This window comes from Lithobates pipiens, unplaced genomic scaffold, assembly GCF_037356315.1.
Source record: "Lithobates pipiens isolate NorthernLeopardFrog02 unplaced genomic scaffold, aLitPip1_a1.2 Scaffold_16, whole genome shotgun sequence".
Lineage (NCBI taxonomy): Eukaryota > Metazoa > Chordata > Amphibia > Anura > Ranidae > Lithobates > Lithobates pipiens.
This window is the reverse complement of record NW_027507748.1, coordinates 330,218,286-330,238,685: the sequence shown is the minus strand read 5'-3', so window position 1 is coordinate 330,238,685 and position 20,400 is coordinate 330,218,286. Positions and strand designations below refer to the sequence as shown.

Below are 20,400 nucleotides of genomic sequence, written 5' to 3'. Positions count from 1 at the left end.
GAGAGTAGACAGAAAAGTTTTTTTGGTTACATTTTTTTTTTAATCAGGTCTTTTCTATTAATTTTTTTCATTAAGTCTCCTGCTTTTTTAAACCCACTTTAAGACCAGGCTTTTTCTGGCACTTTTTGTATTTTTTGCTAGAAAATGACTTCTAACCCCCATTATACATTTTTTTTTGACCAGGAGGGGGGGGGGTGTTTGTTTGCCGCCCCCTCCAACAAAAATAAAAATAAAAACCACCAGCCGCCACTATGTGTGATCCTGTCTCCTCTGATCCTCTCCTTCTTTTACTGTCCCCAATACATCTGCTGATAGTACAGAGTCTTGGAGGCACGCTGCACATGCTCAGTTTGGAGTGTATTGCTAGAGATTTTTTATTTATTTTTGGGGGGGGGGGTGCATGTAATCAGCACAGGGCCCATTAGCAGTGTACAGATAGAGTCAGGGGTCATGTAGCCTCATAGGACAGTAGAGAAGAATGAAAACTCATCCTACAAGCCTTAACCAGACACTGAAAGAAGTCACAAGACTGCTGTATATTGCTGATGAGAAGAGGTATTTAGCAGTTTATATTTACTAAAATAATTTCCATATTCTGTGTACTGAGACCAAATATAGTGAATGCAGTGTCCTGGGCTTAGTTACACTTTAACGCTAAATTCCATTAATCATTAATTTTTTTTTTTCACATTGCCCAGAAGGCAAATGGATGTATTGGAACAAAAGTGAGCATGAACACCTTGAACTTCCAAGTGGACAAAAACTGATAGCAGAGAGATGTCACTGTCAAGCCTAATTTACACTTTCAAATGGGGCTAATCGCTGGGAACCCCCACTGGTCTCCCAAATTTAATTGCTAACAGCCCATTTGCAAGTGTGAAGAAGTCAAGAACTGACTCAGCCCACTAGGCTCCATCTACCACTAAGATATCACTTTTGAGTGAAATGGCTCTAGAAATAAAATACCATGTTGTTATCGCTGTTAAAATTCTAAAAACACACCACCTACATATAGTACGTAAACAATCAGAGTAATATAAAGTAATACAGTTACAATCTACCTCTTCTTCATCTATAAAATCCTCTTCATCCCCAGAGTCCAAAAGCAACTTTCTCTTTTTTCGTAGTCTCTGAGGACGCTCACTCTCTGTGCTGGTCACTGGGGCTGTAGGCACTGTGAGTGGGGATGATGTATTTGATTGCTCCTCTATAGGAGGCGGCATGCTTTCGCTACAAAACAGGCATAAATAAAAAGTTATTCCTTTGTAGCTTACATAAACAGTTTTTGTTATGGATTATGTAGGTTTTAACCTCACTGTAGTAAAGTGGTGGCCATGTGCAAATAATTCACACATAAAAAAAATATATACTTCATACGCAAGACTCAGGAGAACACATCTTAAATATTGTAGGCCAGGGGTGTCCAACCCACGGCCCATGCGTGGCTGTAGGAATGCCGTGCACTGCAAAGCAGCCACAGTGGAGGCTGGCATGGACAAGTCTGACCCATTTGGAGGGATGCCATCTTTGGCATAGCCCCGGTGGTAGCGAATGCAAGGACTCCTTGTGGGCTCCTTGAGGGTAGGGAGCAATGTGAGTGTGCAATGTACAGGGATAGGGACAACTGTAGACACTCACTCAGGTTGAACTGGATGGACTGGTGTCTTTATTTAACCTTACTAACTATGAAAATATGACTCCCCTGGCAAGAAATTTAAGGTAATTAAAAGGTAAAATGATTTACCTTACTAAAGGTTCTTCTTGGAGAAAAGGGTGCAGTATGCTTTTTATAAAACTAGAAAAAAAAATGTGCCAGTTCAAGAACAGGCAATGCTGAAAAAGGTTCATGGTGGGCAGTATGTGCAGCAGAGCAGTGCAGAGAGCATGACAGCAGGCAGTATGTGCAGGGGGTGGCCTGTAGAGGATGCAAATCTAGCAGTTTACTTGTGAGCAGACTGACATTTTTCTGCTCATCAGCTTTCCTTAAGCTGAGCACGAACAGCTTTTCCCTCATTCAACCCAGCAGGCTGAAAAAAAAAAAGGGGGACAGATCACTGTACTAACAAAATCAATGTTAGTTAATTGATCTCCCACGTTGTGCTATTGTGTTCTGATGGAGGGGGGAGGGTCGGGTGGGCAAACCTTTGACCTTCCTGGGCCACATTGAAAGAAAATAAATTGTCTTGGGCCACACACAGAATATACTAACAATAAAGCCTTGTACACAATCCAAAAATCTGCTGGTTCAGCAGGAACTGACCAACGTTCTGTACATGTGTGCACCTACTTGTCTGACAGAAGCCGGCTTCCATCGAATGCATCCAAGCAGCGCTGATCAGTGTGTTCTGTGGGGGGGGGGGGGGGGGTGCAGCTCCCTCCACCAGAACATATGCGTTATAGACAGCAATGAAAATTGCCTGGCGGCTTGTAAAATAAATATAGAATACTCACACACCTGCTCAAATTAGCCCACCCAACATCTGGTTTTATTACAAGAAAACTGTAGAGAAAACAATGCAAGCTGCCATTGCTGATCTCCTCTTGAAAATACTGGCTGTCCTGCTTTTCATAGCCATGAAACAAGGTCTGACTCAGAGTGCATTAAACCAGAGACAGTCGGGCAACCAGCATTACCAGAAGGAAAACAGCCATGGCAGTCAACATAAGTCTATCATTACTTCTTTGTTTAAAAAAACTTTTGGTCATAGAATTACAGAGGCAGGCATTACCAACTTCCTCTTTTCAGAAAGGGAGGTCGGCAATGCCAGCCTTCTTACTTAGGGCAGGTTCCTTTTTTACTTATTTTGATTGATATCTCTTTTTCTCCATTTAAAAAGTTTCTGGTTGTTTGCTCCAGCTAAGGAAGTATAGAATCTGTTTTTTTCAACTTACCCCTCCACAGCTGTCTCCCTTTTCTCCATTTGTTCAAGTTTCCCCTCACTGTTGCTTTTACTCTCTAGAAGAAATCGTATTAAAAGTCAAGGTTGGCACAGCTGGTGGAAACACATTCAAACATTTACAGATGCCACATATACATACCCTGTTTAAAGGCTACGCAAGTGATGCTTGTAATGTTTTTTTCTTGATTTTGGGTCATAGGTGGGGCGACAGTAGTGCGAGAATCTGTAACGATTTCCAGGGTGCCAAACTCACTGAGCCGAAACTGGGTGCAAAGATAGCAATGAAGGTTCATAATGGTACATGGTCACTAAATGGTATTTACAAAAGACCTCAGGCACATCGCATGGGTTTTGCATTTATTTCTGAACATCCGCATCAGTTTTCACAGGTCCAACACAGAATAAATAAGTAAAAAAAAAGGCAGTTCTCTACCTTTCAAAATGTAAAACCAAGAACCATTGATGCACTCAAACGCAGTGCTCAAGTCAACAAGAAGTTGAACTAGGTAAACCCATGTAGAAAATAATCTGCACTTCTTTGGAGCTTCAAACTTCCTTTATAATAATGCAAACATAATCAGTGTGTCATAGATGTAATGGTCAGACTTCTACAGACTTATCCTGCAGCTCCTTGTCCATATCAAGGTATGGGCTTTCAGTTACTAAGTTGAAGGATGATGAACTACAAGCGTGGTAATCAACACACTTGTGTAGTCCATTTGGCCGCAGTGGCAGATGGGACTTGCAGTTCATTCATTTGCAGATTGTAAACAAATGATGTGGCTTTGCGAGGGGAGCCCTGCACAGAAGCGCAAAATTCAAAAGTGACAGCTGCTATTTGAAAGAAGAACCCTTGCACACTGTCAGAGGAGGCAGTCCGCTTGCTTAAATTTAGGTGAAACATGTAACATAGTTTAAAATGTGGAGTTAACCTCTAATCTTACCAGCAGACATAAAAAAGTGAAACCCCAAGGTAGAACAGTCAGAGCTGAAGCTCCACCTGAAAATATCTATCCTCAGAATCACTGCTGTAAGGCGGTGTTACTGTACATAACAGCAACAGCCTACCTGACCATAGGGTGACTCGAAACTCAATGAACCATATACTGAGCTTTAAGCCATTGTACACGCGGTCGGAAATTCAGACGGAAACGGTCCGATCGGATTATATTGTTGGAAAATTTGATCGTATGTGGGCTCTGACTTTTTCCGTCAGAGACTGCGACAGGCAAAAATTTGAGAGAAGGATCTCAAATTTTCCGACAACAAAATACGATCTGACTTTTTCCGATTGCTTCTAGAGAATTTTGATCAGACAAAGTGCCACTCATGCTCAGATCAAAGTACGAGAGCAATGCTATTGGCTACTAGGCTGAACGTAGTCCCGTGGGAATGAACGAACGTCATCACGTTCCGAACGATCTGATTTTCCAACAACTTTGTCCAACCGTGTGTATGCAACACCAGTTTCGGACAAAATCCGGCAGAAAAAATATGACGGATTTTGTGGTTGGAATTTCCGACTGTGTGTACAAGGGCTAACAGTACTGAGTGTCAGCTGGATCTACTGATTTGGATCAATACATCCCCTCTATATGGACTAAACATTCACGTGCCTTAAAAAGGGTGGAAGAAGTGGAAGACTGCGACAACTCCCATGCTAAAGGCATTGCTGAGCTCCAAGATCTGGAATTCTTTACATGGATCAATACCAGGTCAGCCCTCTATAAGATCAAGGACCAGGAGAATAGAAATAAGCTCAATAACCTGAGAACCAGAGGGCTAACTGAGGCCACTTAGGATGCAAATTTGGTGGACAGGTCATGGGGCATCTTCAATAATCTCTTGGAAAGGCCACACACCTCTCCTTTGAGGTTTGACAGAACACATCATGCCCTACACCCCCATGAAGCAATGGGAAACAAACCAAGAGACATCCTCGTCTGACTACATTACTATGAAGAAAAAAAAAAAACCTTACTTATGGACAAACTGAGGTTCTCATTGGAAATGGAATTTGATGGTACCGAGCTGCAAATCTTTTGTGATCTGGCCACTGAGACTCTCACTTGCAGACGAGCCAACATGCCCTTACTGGAGCGATTACACACCAACATCCCATGGGGCTTTCTGGCCTCCCTAATCAGAAGGCATTACAGCTGCTCAGCCATATTGAGATTTATTGAAGATCTCCACGACTTCTGTGCCAAAATCGATATCTCTCCCCCTGCATTACCTAGATGGATGGACCAGATTTCATTATGGACAAACCCCCCCCCCCCCCCCCAACATTAGCAAAGGTCAAGTCCTAAATCCTAATGCTCAAGACAACGATCTACCGCTCTAAGCTCCCTAATGGCCCAGTAGGATGCAAGATCAGACCTACACTGTACCTGAGATACAATGTTACCAAGCAGCATGCATCAACACTAGGCCACCGAAATCCCTCAGCAGCTTGATGCCTTACAAAGTTAAACTATTAATGGTTATGTTATTTGGGCCTTCTTTTTGCTACCCTTTCCAGGGTTTTATTATATGGTCAAGACTAAAGTTTTTGGAGACTTGCCCAGGTATAAAAAACTGTTTTATTATTGTAACACAAGCTAGTGCTTTCAAATGGGTAGTTTTATAACTGTTTGGATTTGTACTGTTTACTCAGGAGTACACTGTTCACACAAAGGAGATGCACCTGCAGAATATATTTTGAGTTATCTCCATAGGATTTTATGGTTACATCATTCATGTTCATGAGCGGCTATGCACGCTGAATAGGCCACTTTTATCTGGTTGCAGTGCATTTTTTAAAGTAGTGCATGCACTACTTTTGATGCTGTGCAGTTCGATTTCAGCCCATTCAAATGAATGGGCTGAAAACGCACTGCACTCAAATCGCACAGGAATGCAAAGATGTTCCTGTGCAATTCCTGGTGTGAACCAGCCCTAGAAGTAATATGCGACATTGAAAATGTACTCAAAGAGGGCAAAGACCTTGAATATAGAAACTAAGCTATATAGACAAATATTGGCAACTGGGACTCTCCCTTTACTCCCATCATGAATCTCTACAGACCAAGTGTGTTTTTCCCCAGGCAGGAAGGCATGGGACAATGCCCTCAGGCTCCTCTCCAATACATGAGGCTAAAAACCCTAAGGCTAACAATACATGGATCAAAATTCTGCCTGTTCAGCAGAAACCGGCCGAATTTCGATGCAGGTGTGGCCACTATGGTTGAACAGAAGTCAATCTACCGATCCACCCTGTCAGTATTTTTTTGCTTGATCAGCGTTGCAGGCAATAGACTGCTGCGCTTCTCTGTGTATTACAATAGCAAGTAAATATCTCCACTGTCAGAGTACAAAGACAGTGCGGGGAGGGGTTTACCCCATCGAATGTGTGGATGGGGAAATCAGGTCAGTTTTTTTTGGTCAACTCTTAAGCTGAACAAAAAAAAAAAAAAAAACCTAACTCATGTATGACCAGCCTAAGTCTGCATTCTACGCCTGTCAGCTGATGCAGAAAAAGCTAGTTTGGCTATGAAAATGGGACTTTGTCACAACCTTTCCAACTATATAATGACACCTCTCAGGAATTCCCTTTGTGTCCCACTCCCGCTTGTCCTTGCTCTAGAAAACCTCCTAGCCACAACTCGCCTAAGTCCCAATATCCAGGTGAACATATAATAGCTGCGTGAGCAGATATCGCATTTTATGTAAGGAAACCCTGTGTCTTCCTGCGAGTAATTCTCCAGGAAATTAAACAATATTGGGAAGTTTCCACCTTCAAAGAAAATTTGACTAAATCATTAAATATTACTGTTCCTTATTTCGAACAGGCCAGTATTAGCCCTCTTTCTGTTTGTGCAGCAATCCAAAAGCCTACACTACCTGGGCATCACATTAACACCTGCTCTACCTGATCTGGATCACCATAACTATATACACTACGCAATAGAGTCAAATCTCTCCTGAACATACTTTCAATAAGATCTTTGAAAATTATATTAAAAGGATAATCCTGCTGAAAGCCCTCTTTATATTTTAGATGCTACCAATTATTTCTATTCTATTAAAAATGTAATGCAAGTTGTGGCACATGAAGAAATTTGGACACACCTTTAAAGATACCGTTTGGTTATAAAATAAATAAATAAAAAAATCTTGCTAAAACTTTTCCACAAGAATAGAGCTTTTTCCCCTATCTGAAGTCCTGTGCCTTCTTTCCTCTCTCCGTCACCGCACTACAGCCTCTGTAAGGCTCTTCTGGCTTCAATACTTTCAGATGTGCTGGATGGTGGGTACCCTGCTGCGTGCCATTGTTCCATCCTCCAACCCCTATGTCACTGTACTATCCTAGGGGTTGCATGATGAAACCACAGCACACAGTGGGGTACACAGATATCTGAGACTTCTTTAGGTGTTGAATGTCAAAGAGTGTTAAGGAGGCTGCAACTAAAAGAAGGGAGGAGATATGGGCTGCTGGAGAGGTGACCATTACCAGCTCTTCTCCTGCAGGGAACCTTTAGCAGGATTTATTTTGTGACCTGACAGGGTGAATTTAAACCTGAGGAGGCATTCAACATGTCATATAAAGTGGAGGCCTAGTTAATGTTTACCATTTCCCACCTCTGATGGTGTCAGAAGGAGACGGGTCAGCCTCCATGGGACCCCAACCTGACAATAAGCTGACATTACTGAGCTGACAGAGAAGGAATACATATTTAGTTTAAGACCCCTTTCACACCACACCGCCCATTGCGTCGGCGGTAAAACGCCGCTATTTTTAGCGGAGTTTTACCGCCGGATTTGCGGCGCATTTCGGCCGCTAGCGGGGAGATTTTACCCCCCCCCCCGTGCTAGCAGCTGCGAAAGGGTTAAAACCGCCGGCAATACGCCGCAATAGCGGCGTTTTGCCGGCGGTATTACAGCGCTGCCCCATTGATTTCAATGGGGAGCAGCGGTGTCCAAAGAAGCTTCTGGCAGAACTTTTTTCTGACGTCCTGCCAGCGCACCGCTGTAGTGTGAAAGCCTTCGGGGCTTTCACACTACACACAATGGTGCAGCTTCTTTAGGGCGGATTGCAGGCGCTATTTCTAACGCTATAGCGCCTGCAAAACGCCCTGGTGTGAAAGGTGTGTAAGAGTATGTTTAGATCATTTTGGAATAAAAGCTGCCTTTAAATGTAAATTTGTAATTATGATTTTCTATAAAAATATAATAGTTTTATTTTTCACATTAAAGCATTTTTAAACCCACGTCTTTTTTTTGGGGGGAAAATAAACATATTATACTTGCCTGCTCTGTGCAATAGCGTTGCACAGAGCGTCCTCAACCCTCCTCTTCTGAGGTCCCCTGCTGGCGCCCCAGGTTCCTCCTCTTCTCAGTGCACCACCTTAGGAAGCAGCTACCTGTGGGGGTGCACCTGCAGGCTTGATCCCAAGCTGGGCTGTGTGCATCACACAGTGCGACTCAGCCCCAATCCCCGCTCTCAGCTCAGCAATTCTTGATTTTTATCTGTGACCAGGTATTGGCAGTAGATTCATTAACCACATTTATTACATGGGATATCATCTGTGACATTGAGTTTTATCATTGCCCATGTCTTGTTATAATTGTTAAATATTTATAATGTAGTAAGTTCAGGTGTTCCTAGTTTCACAAATATAGCAAAAAAAGTATGTGACATAAAAAAAAAAAAAAAACACCACAACAACAAGAAACACAGGAACAGCTCCTATTACCGGTCATAAGCAGCTTGGTTTTGAATAGTATGTCAACTTGAGAGACATTTCGCATTTCTGCTCATGGTTGAGACAGTTCCACAAATCCCATCATATGACCATATGTGAGACAGATTTAATTTTTTTTTTCAAATGTTCACTGCAGAGCTATGTTATGGCATAACGTGTACCCGTATTTCACTTCCAGGAAGAGTCGCAACACCGTTGCTCCAGTCTAGTGCATTCATAAGGTCAAAGTCTGCAGCAGGTCCCTGAGACATTTCCCCTTAACACCTGAAAGTACAAAAACAATATGTAAGCAAATACATATTATTGTTCTATATTATTTTATATTTTTTGGTTGATCACACGTTAGTTTCTATATGTTTCCTTTGGCTGTTAACAATATATATATATATATATATATATATATATATAAATAAATGTATTGTTGTTAACAGCCAAAGGACAGGGGGACATTTAAGGACTGTTCAGCCAGGTGTCAGGAGCCTATAACTGCCACTCCCCCAACCTAATTTCTCTCAATCTCTGCCCACTGGGTTTGATTTACTAAAACACAAGAGTGAAAAATCTGGCGCAGATGTGCATGGTAGCCAATCAACTTCTAACTTCAGCTTGTTCAAATAAGCTTTGGCAAAAAAAGAACCTGAAAGCCGATTGGTCTATGCAGAGCTGCACCAGATTTTGCACTCTCCACTTTTAGTAAATCAACCCCAAGGTGTGGGATGTACATACAAGAGTCCCCCATGCCAGTACTTCATGTAGCCCAAAGTGCTGAACCAATAGAAGCCCAAGTCTTATTTCTTCACTACCTGTGGTGCATTAGTGGCACTTGATAGAATAGTGTATGCTGTTGTGTGATATAATTAGCTGTTCTATGATAGAATATGCTGCTGCAGTGTTCTAGAAATACTGCTGGCTAACTAAATGTTTTTCATTTGTTGGGTGATACTACAATGGGATATGCTAAAGTGGTGTGCCAGGTGCGGAGGCCTGCCTTTTAAAGTGACAGTAATGGGGCTCATCATTGAAGCTTCCCAAGTGTTTGGAGGAAGATGGTACGTTGGAGTATTTATATGCAGAAGCTTTCTCTTAAAGTGATATTAGACCTCATATTGCAGTAGTGAGGTTAATCACTGGAAGTGAGCGTACATCAATAATTACACATGTAGATGGGACTTGCGATACTCACTGAAGTGGTTTATGGTGAAGATTTTACGATATATCAGAACTTCAGTTACACACTGGGATTGTTACTTTTAGACTCTTTCAGATATTGGTGCGATTGTGGATATGGATTCACACACTGGGGGGATTTACTAAAATTGGAGAGTACAAAATCTGGTGCAGTTGTGCATAGAAACCAATCAGCTTCTAACTTCAGCTTGCTTAATTAAGCTTGGACAATAAGCCCCGCAGCACAATTAAATCGTTAAAAAAAAACACAATCTTGATTCAACCCCTCTGATGATCTCTATTGCAGTTTGCCAAATCTTTCATATAACAAGTGGAGAGACTTCTCTGTTCTCTCAGCTGTCTAAAGAAAACATCATATGAAACATTGTAACTAAGCTTCCTTCTTAGATCAAAGGGATAACCTGTGTGTCAGGCTAGGTTCACACTGCAGCGATGCGGGAACGCTGCGAATCCGCTGCGGGTTCCCGCATCGCATGCCTCCCGGCGGCAGTTCACACTGCCCTATGCGAACTGCTGGGAGTGTCAGTGAAACGTTAATGACACCCCCAGATCAGTTCGCATATCGCAGTGCGTTCTGTAAACTCGGACAGGAATCGGATCTCATGGGGTGAACACCCATGCGATCCGATTCTGCTGCGGACCAAAAAAAGGGTCCTGTGCGAGTTTGGGCCGGATGTGATGCGAATTCAGCCATACGATCTGTATGGCTGAACTCGCATCGCACAGAGATCAGATGTGATTCGCACTGCAGTGCGGTGCGAATCACATCCGATCTTATCACCGCTGCAGTGTGAACCCAGCCTAAAGAAAAAATCTGGGCAGTTTGCCAAGTTATCAACAACATGTAAATGCAGGAAGTTTAACCACTTAAAGTCTAAATCTTTTTCTGACACTTAAGTTAAAATCAATATTTTTTCCTAGAAAATTACTTGGAACCCCCAAACATTATATTTTTGCAGAGACCCTAGGGAATAAAATGGCAATTGCTGCAATATTTTATGTCATGCTGTATTTGCCCTGCGGTCTTTCAAACACAATTTTTTAGGGAAAAAAATTAATAAATGAAAATACAGCGAGAATCGTGAGAGAATTGTGATCTATCTTCTAAGAAAAAAAATGGTGACTCTCATTTTAGCCAGAATCATGCAGCTCTACAACGGCACTGTCCCACTATGTGCAATGACGCACCGATTTCCAAAGTAGTTCCTGCACTACTTTTGGCAACTTCGGTGCCAATTTCAATATACATCTGTGCACTGAAATGCGGGTTTGAAATTGTGCTTGTTCAGCTGAACTCGTACGATTTCAAACCTGCATTCAGTGTGAATGAGGGCTAAAACCTGGAAGCTGATTGGTTTCTATGCACAACTGCACCAGAGTTTGCACTCTCCAGTTTTGGTAAATCAGCCCCTTTGTTTACTATTTTTTGCATGAATTGTAGCAAAATATCTTATATGCACTTCAAAAGCTTTTTAGCAACATTTCTATGTGAATGTTCTAAGGCTTGGTTCATAAATATGCGGTTTCCTCACAGCTGCATTTGCACGTGCACAGCTGTCTATTTATCTTGAATGGGCTGCTGTATCCACTGAAAATGCAAGGAAAAGGTCCTTGCACCTTATCAGAAAATGTGGCCGCAGGGAAATGGCATAGTGCAGTGCGTGGAGGTGCCATTAGGATTAATGGTACCCCCAAACCTCCATGTGTTTTTCTCTGCTAGTGGTTGCGAGTGCAGAAACAGGTGCAGTCCCACAGTGACAACCAATGCACAATTATGAATCTAGCCTAATTGTGCAGATATCATCACATATTACAGTATTGCATGTAATGAATATATTTATGTGAGTAGATAGTAGTAGTAGATTCAATGTTAATACAGCGATCTTCCCTGCTGACCTGTTGTGTTCTGACAGAGGGACGGCGCCCCGCCAGAGCACTCTGGTCAACGTTCTCAGCCATTGGCTGGGAACACTGATTGGGAGCCAATCGGCAGACCTTTTTTGGCCATGCCCCGCCGGCTTCTGTTGGACCAACTCGAGTACACACGGGCTAAATGTCAGCCGGGTTTCTATTGAACCGGCCTATGCTGCTCGACATTCGGCACATGTGTACTAGAGCTGCACAATTAATCTTTAAAAAATCATGATCTCGATTCAACCCCCCCTGATGAGATCTATTGCAGAGTTTTTAATAAAGAAACATTGTAACTAACTTCTAAGATCAAAGGGATACTTCTGTGTGAAGAAAAAATCTGAGCAGTCTGCCAAGTTTTCAACAACCTGTAAATGCAGGAAGTTTAACCACTTAAAGTCTAAATCTTTTTCTGACAATTCTTTCTAAAGTTAAAATCAATATTTTTTTCTAGAAAATCACTTGGAACCCCCAAACATTATATATGTATTTTAGCAAGGAATAAAATAGCAATTGCTGCAATATTTTATGTCACGCTGTGTTTGACCAGCGGTCTTTCAAATACAATTTTTTTTTGGGGGGGGAATACAACAAATTAAAAAAAAAAAAAATGAACCGAAGTAAAGTTAGCCCAGTTGTTTTTTTTTTTTTTTTTTTTTTAAAGTGAAAGATGATGTTACGCCACAAGAATCGTGATCTATCTTCTAAGCAAAAACATTGTGATTGTCGCCAGAATTGTGCAGCTCTAATGTGTACTAGGCTTTAGTGTGAATGGACACTTTCAATGTTTACTTAGCCTGGTAAATAAGGTGACACTTTTTTTATTCTAAATGCCCAATCATACCACTTTGTTTGCAAAGAAATCTTAGTACTACCGCTAGAGATGGACCTTTTATGACTGCTGTTTATGCCTTCTTTTTTCTATTGTTGTGAAGCTTTCTATACTCAGACAACCTTGTGACTGGTTCAATGTCCTTTATTTTTGGTTTAACTTTATTAATTGAGTTATAAATAATCACGTGCAAGGGAAATTAAAAAGTGTATTATGCCTAAAACTTTAATTTGGATAGCGTGTGGTATAGTAAAAGCTCTTTATGGTTATATTTCTGCTCTCTGTCCCCTGCTGAAATTCTGGACAAGCAACAGAAAAGTAGAGTCACCCAAAAGGGGATGTTCCACTTATTTTCATCCTCCCCCTCCAATCAATGCCACACTGGCAGTTTTTTTTTCGTTTTCTGTTTTTTGAGGTGGGGAGCAAGTATCTGGTGTTGACTGGTACCCACTTCGAGTCAGATGTGCTGCAGCGATCTGAACGGGAACGCGCTCCCTCTCCCTACCCTTTTCCCTGCAGCCGTATCGGATACAGAGGCCCCAGAAAACCATGGGACAGCTCAGAAAGCACAGCGTGACTGGCACATGCGCAGTAGGAAACAGGCAGTGAAGCCAATAGGCTTCACTGCCTGTTTCTCTTACTTACCAAGACTGCACCTGCAGCCAAATCAAAAAAATTATTAAAAGACAGCAGCTAAAGTATCTGTAGCTGCTGACTTATTTTTTTGGGGGGGGAGCCTGGAGCTCCTCTTTAAAGTCCAATTTCAGGATTACTTTGGCTTTCGTTTGTTTGGGCTATAGAGGCCCAAATATAATATTTGCATTACAGATGTGGCTGCTGTGTTCCTTGTACTATACTGTAGTAGCATCAGCTACATACAGTAAGTGCCGCTGTGTTCAACGGCAGTATGAGCAACTACTTGTTGCTGCTGAAACTAAATTAAGTCGACCTGAATGCTTCACCGCTATTCAGGGGAAGCCTTGTATTTTTAGCAATTAATACGAGGCTTCCTCTGAATTTTAGATAGAAAAACTATTTTCCTTCTGAAAATGCTAGCTCCGTTCCTATCACGTTGATCCAATAGCTCTGGCACTTTCCAAGTTAATGACATGGAGCAGGTATGCAGATCGGAAGTTCTGACTTCATTTGACATTTTCAATTTGATTGCTTGCTTTGAGTCAGTATCTTAGAACCCTTTCACACTGGGGCGGTGCGGCCGTCGGCGGTAAAGTGCCGCTATTTATAGCGGCGCTGTACCGCCGTTTAACGGCGGTCTGCGGGCACTAGCGGGGTGGTTTTAACCCCCGCTAGCGGCCGAAAAAGGGTTAAAACCACCCGCAAAACGGCGCTGCAGCCTCGCTTTGCCGGCTGTATAGCCGTGCTGTCCCATTGATTTCAATGGGTAGGAGCAGTTTAGGAATACACCGCTCCTTCACTGCTCCAAAGATGCGGCTAGCAGGACTATTTTTACCGTCCTGCTAGCGCACCGCTCCAGTGTGAAAGCCCTCCGGCTTTCACACTGGAGTGAAAGGGGGCGGTTTTTTCAGGCGCTATTTTTAGCAATGTAGCGCCTGAAAACCGCCCCAGTGTGAAAGGGGCCTTCGAGCAGTGGTCATCAACCCTGTCCTCAGGGCCCAGTAACAAGCCAGGTTTGCAAGATAACTGAAATACATCACAGGTGATATCATTTGCTGCTCAGTGATTGCAGTATTCTAGTCTGCATCTCCCCAAGGTAATACATAAAACCTGGCCTGTTAATGAGCCCTGAGGACAGGGTTGATGACCACTGTCTTAAAGGATATGTGCACTATAAAAGAACGCCCAGTACAAGCGACTACCTGTCTTCAGCTGGAACTAGACTGCGTTCACCTAAATGCTTCTCCACCATTCAGGGGAAGCCTTGTATTTTTATCAATGAATACGAGGCTTCCTCTGATTGAGAGGTAGAGAGGCGGATAGATAACTTAATGACTTCCAACTTGGCTAATCGAAGAAAGCCATGTATCTATTGATAAAAAATACACAATGTCACCTAAATGGCAGAGAAGCATTCGCGCCAAGTTTAGTGCCGGAAGCAGACGGGAAGTCATCTTTACTGTTGCAGAATACAGCACTTCATACTTTATGTAGCGGATGATATTACAGTATAGTACAGCATACACAGAGTTGCTGCATCACTTAATAATGGGAATAGCATGTTTTGGCCAGCCTGGCCCAAACTAACTATTTAAAACTGAAGTAAACCTGGAATTCGAAGAATATATACATCAAACTTGAACCAATTTTGTGCTAAACAGCTAAGCGCGTTTGCAAAAACGCCAGGGGGAAAGGCATTCAGAAGAGCTGGGCAAACACCCAGTGTGCACAAGGCCATAGGCTTACATTGAAGGGCTTTTACAGGATGAAAAAGAAAACTGCCAAACTCCTGTAAAGGCGGCATTAAGCCCGGTGTGCACGATGCCTTAAAATGTATATTTTACTAGAGATTTAAACACATTTCTATTGTAGAATGCTTACTGCAAACAAATTTTAAAAATGACTAGAGGCAATTTTTTTTTTTTTTATAGTAAACACACAAATCCCTGTTCTGTCGGGGTAGAGGAGAAATATTGTCTGTTCCTACTGAGTAGGAACAGCAATATGTCTCCTCCCCCAGTCAGTCATATCCCCATACAGCTAGAAACACTAACTAGAGAACACATTTAACCCCTTGATCACCTCTATTGTTAACCCCTTCCCTGCCAGTGACATTTATACAGTAATCAGTGCATTTTTATATCACTGATCGCTGTATAAGTGTCAACGGTCCCAAAAATGTGTCAAAAGTGTCCAATCTGTCCACCACAATGTCGTAATACCGCTTAAAAAAAAAAAAAAAAAAAAAATCACAGATCACCGCCATTACTAGAAAATAAAATAAAAATGCCATAAAACTTTCCCATAGATTGTAGACGATATAACTTTTGCACAAACCAATCTATATATGCTTACTGCAAAAAAATGTTTTACCAAAAATATGTAGAAGAATATATATTGGCCTAAACTTAGGAAGAAATATGTTTTTTTAAAAACATTTTTGGGATATTTATTATTATGGCAAAAAGTTAAAAAATAGTTTTTTTCAAAACTGTTGCCTCTTTCTTTTTCATAGCACAAAAAAAAAACTGCAGAGGTGATCTATCTGTGGGAAAAAAAGGTCAATTTTGTTTGGGTACAGTGACACACGACCACACAATTGTCAGTTATAGGGACAGCGCCATGTCGCAAAAAATGGCCTGATCATTGAGCAGCCAAATCTTCCAGTCTGTAAGTGGTTCATTTGAGAGTTGTTTTTTTTAAGTATATTACAAGCATTTTACAGCTTTGGGCGTTTTTGTTTAGCCAGTAGTTCATGTACTTTTTTGAGCGACAGCCGTTTTGCTTCAGGTGACAGAACACTCAGATGTGCACAGGGGCCATTAAAATGAATGGGATTTGGCTTGGCGAGTGTTTTAGAACTACAAGCTTCAAGCTGAAAATTGCTCAAGTGTGAATGGGGCCTTATGCCATGTACACATGACCGGACTTTGACAGCAAAGTTCCAACTGAACGAATCCGTCTGACAAATCGACCATGTGTGGGCTTCATCTGACCTTTTCTGTTGAAAAATCTGACAAACTTTAGAAATAGAACATGTTTCAAATCTTTCCGCCAGAACTAGTTCCCATCGAGAAAACCACTAGTCTGAATGCAGGTCCGAAGGACGAACAATGACGCAAGGGCAGCTATTGTCTACTGGCTATTGAACTTCCTTTTTTTAGTCCTGTCGCACATCATTGCGTTAAACGATCGGACTTTGGTGTGATCGTGTGTAGGCAAGTTCGTTTCAGCAGAACTCTGTTGAAAAGTCCACCAGAGTTCATTCCAACAGAAAGTCCGGTTGCGTGTACGTGGCATTAGGATTCATGCACACTGGGCTTAAAAAAATAAAAAATAAAAAAAACTGCTTTTACAGGTTTGTTTGTTTTTTTCCAGCATGTAAAAGCACCTCTGTGTAAGCCTAGGTGTCCATGCACACATAGACATATAAGAAGAGAAACATTTACAGGCGGAAAAAAAAAAAAGGGGGTGTTGGAGCGAAGAGCAGAAAAAAATGCTGAACGTGCCTAAATGCTAGTGCGTGAGCATCAATGCATACCAGTGGCTAGAATAAATAATATTCTATCTAGCCAATGAAATGCATTAATGCTCACAAACTCATCTAAACTCATGTGCAGTATACAGCTTTTACACTGGAGCGATTTGACATGTTGCATGTTAAATCGGTGGCAATTGCCAGCAATGGCACCATCCTAATCGGTGTGACGCTGCATTTGCGGCGCCGCACTGATTTCACACAGTAGTTTCTGTACTACTTTTTGCAATTTCAGGCTGTGATTTACATTGACATCTGTGCAGAAACCTGCACAGATGTCTCTGAAATTGAGGCCGAAATCCGGACTGACATGCAGGAGTGAAATCATACGGCTTCATTCCCGCAGCTCAGCGTGAACCCAGGCTGAGGCATGTCGCATGAAAATCAATGTTTCCCTATGGAAGCCATCTTAACTGGTCCGACACAAGTCGGTCCGACTTTGAAAATGCTCCCTGCACTACTTTGGTCCAACTTTGAAGTAGGATCAAAGTCGGATCCTTGTCATAACCATCCTACATTGTGTTATTTCCTGCCCCCTGCTGTAGTCCCTCCCATGGTGTGTTAGTTTTGATTGGTCAAAAGACAAGTCGTACTATCTGAAAAGTCGGATAAAAGTAGTATCCTGTTCATGAAAGATGGATGTAGGACTGAGGTCACAGAGCAAAGTAGGATCAAAGTCGTACTACTGTTATGTAGTATAGTGTGAACCCGGCCTTAGACGTGTTTTTAAGCAGCCTTTCCTGCCAGGAGTTCTGACAATCAGAAGAACAAAGCAAACACCCTGTGTGCATGAGGCCTTACAGCTTCACTCCTAACCCCTGCCAGAAATGTGAAGCTAAGGCTGGCCATACATTATACAATTTTCCTTTAGGTTTACCAAAGCCATACAATAGGAGGTCAACCCTAAACACTTTCAATTTGTATGCAATCAGGCAGGCCCTTCCATTACATAGTTGAAGGTAAATCTAAAGAAAATTGCATGGTGTATGGCCAGCTTTAAGCTCAACTCAGGGCAAACAGCTAAATGTATAATGTGTAATACCTAGGGGGTGATTTACTAAAGCTTGAGAGTGCAAAATTAGGTGCAGCCTAAAACCAATCAGTTTTCAGGTTGTATGGTCAAAGGTATGGTTTAAGGGCTCTTGCATACGGGATGGATCAGTGGTGATCTGCCCCGTGGACATCCGCTTGCTCAGCAGGGATCGCTCCACTACACTGCACAGGGATGGACCTGTCAGAGCGCCGCTCTCCCCTATGGGGGGGGGGGAAATCGGATTACGACGGACGGCAGAGTCCACCGTCACTTGATCCGATGACGGATGGAAAAAGTAGGTTTTTCCTCTATCACACTTTTTCAGATCGGAGCGGGTCGGATGTCAGTGGACATGTCACCGTTGACATCCGATGCTCCATAGAGGTCTATGGAGCATCCGTTCAGGTCTGCCTAAAAAACTGACGGGCAGACCTGAACGGATCGTTCGTCTGAAAGAGGCCTAAGTAAACAAGCTGAAGATAGAAGCGGATTGGCTCCCATGCACAGCTGCACCTGATTTTGCACTCTCCAGGTTTAGTAAATCACCCCTCCCTAGTGGAAATGGCAGCTGCCTCATCTGATCTACTAAAGGAATTCTATTTCTGTTCAGCTAGTCCTGCGATCTAAACCCTTCTTCCACACACTCCAGCCAGCCTGGTCCCCCAAATTTTTTCTACTGCCGTTAGCAACGCAGCTAAAGTCAGATCCCTGCCTGCAGCCTGTGATTGGTCAGCGAAGGACCGGTAATGGACCAAGCAGTGCTTTCTCCTCCAGTCTGAAAGGTCAGTGTTAATGCAACCTATTGGCCCCATGTACTGGGTTCTCAGTAAGGACTTCTGTTCAGGGAGTTTACAGGACACAGAAATCAAGTCCAATTCAGACACATACACTATTTGCAATTAAAATATTTCTAATAAATATCATACTGCATGCATTTTATTTTAATAACTGCCTGCAGTTCATTTTTAAACAGCAGTGTGTAACAAGTATTTAAATGTTTAGTAACAAACCTGTGCATTTTAAAGTTTGAATAATAATAAAGTAAATGACATCTGGTAAACAGTTGTTGCAGTTCCCCTTGTGCTCGCTAGAGGGCGCGTGTCCCTACAGGTGAGAAGATGGAGCAGTAGTGGAGTTATTCCTCAGTAATGGGAACACACACACACACTTCCAGCGCTCATATATCCCAAGTATACGGTCCTCCTTCTCTGCACAGCCTGTCAGCTGCACCGGCACATTCCCGCTCCTCGCCTACAAGTCAGTTTTGGATTTCTATAGCCAAGCTTCCAGAGAGTTGGCTGAGCCCGACTTTGCCCTAAACCCTGTCCCCGGCCGTGACTACAGTCATAGTCCGCCCCAGGTGTGTGTACTATAAGCCTACTGCACTTCCCCACCACATAACAAACTCCCCTTCACTTTACACGGCATCACTTCTCACCACTCTGCCGTCCCAGAGCCGCCTCTTCCAGCATAAGATGGCGTCAAAGGGCGGCGCTATGCTTTACCCCGCCTCCTCTGCTCCTGTTACCACGACAACCGCTCCCAAGCCGTCTTCTTCTAAATCAGCTGGGACTCTGTGCGACCTATCAGCTTCCGGTGACGTGCCGGGGCTCGGTGCTATCAGATAGCGCCTGTGTGCATCGTGCCCAGCTCATAAAATATACAACAACATCGGAGGTGCCCTTTATACCTTGGAGCAGGACCGATTTGTAAAATGCATTGCAACTATACGTGTATTCAAAATCTTCAAAAATAAAAGGATTTCATGAAAACAGATGACCGAGTGATCTATCCAAGCTAGATCTATGCCTATCAGTATGTGCAGGCTGCTTTATCAGCACACTATTCCAAGATACAGGCAATCTACTTCCCCCATAATGACTAATCACTATGGCCGACAATTCATGCCACCATTACTTCTGCCAGACACAACTCTCTTTCTCTCATCTTCTTTATTCCATTTTCTCCTTTATTTTCTTTCCCACATACAATTCTCCAGCAACTTTCTTTCCTTCTCACTCCTATCTTCTTTTTTCCCTCTTCTTCCTCTCATCTCCTTTCATTTCCTTCTCTCTTATCTTCTTTATTCCCTTTTTCCTTAATTTCTTCTCTTCCTTCCCTTCTTTCTTTCCCACATACAATTCTCCAACAACTTTCATACTTCTCTCTTATCTTCTTTATTCCCCTTTTTCCTTTCTTTCTTCTCTTCCTTCCCTTCTTTCTTTCCCACATACAATTCTCCAACAACTTCATTTCCTTCTCTCTTATATTCTTTATTCCCTTTTCCTTTCTTCTCTTCCTTCCCTTCTTTCTTTCCCACATACAATTCTACAACAACTTCCTTTCCTTCTCTCTTATATTCTTTATTCCCTTTTTCCTTTCTTCTCTTCCTTCCCTTCTTTCTTTCCCACATACAATTCTCCAACAACTTCCTTTCCTTCTCTCTTATATTCTTTATTCCCTTTTTCCTTTCTTCTCTTCCTTCCCTTCTTTCTTTCCCACATACAATTCTCCAACAACTTCCTTTCCTTCTCTCTTATCTTCTTTATTCCCCTTTTCCTTTCTTTCTTTATTCTCTTCCTTCCCTTCTTTCTTTCCCACATACAATTCTCCAA

General features: G+C 42.4%; 1 protein-coding gene across 2 annotated transcripts in view; it reads right to left on the bottom strand.

Annotated features, from left to right (window-relative positions):
• Positions 1-19,362, bottom strand: part of LOC143982772 (lethal(3)malignant brain tumor-like protein 4) — a gene marked incomplete in the record, with an annotated part of 82,144 nt that extends 62,782 nt beyond the window's left edge. Inside the window, 5 exon segments of one of the 2 annotated variants that reach the window (XM_077481770.1) lie at positions 1,062-1,230; positions 2,893-2,956; positions 3,040-3,163; positions 8,809-8,911; positions 19,224-19,362. In XM_077481770.1, coding sequence (XP_077337896.1) covers positions 1,062-1,230; positions 2,893-2,956; positions 3,040-3,163; positions 8,809-8,898 — 447 coding nt within the window. 2 annotated transcript variants of the gene reach the window in all.
• Positions 19,363-20,400: the final 1,038 nt, after the last annotated feature.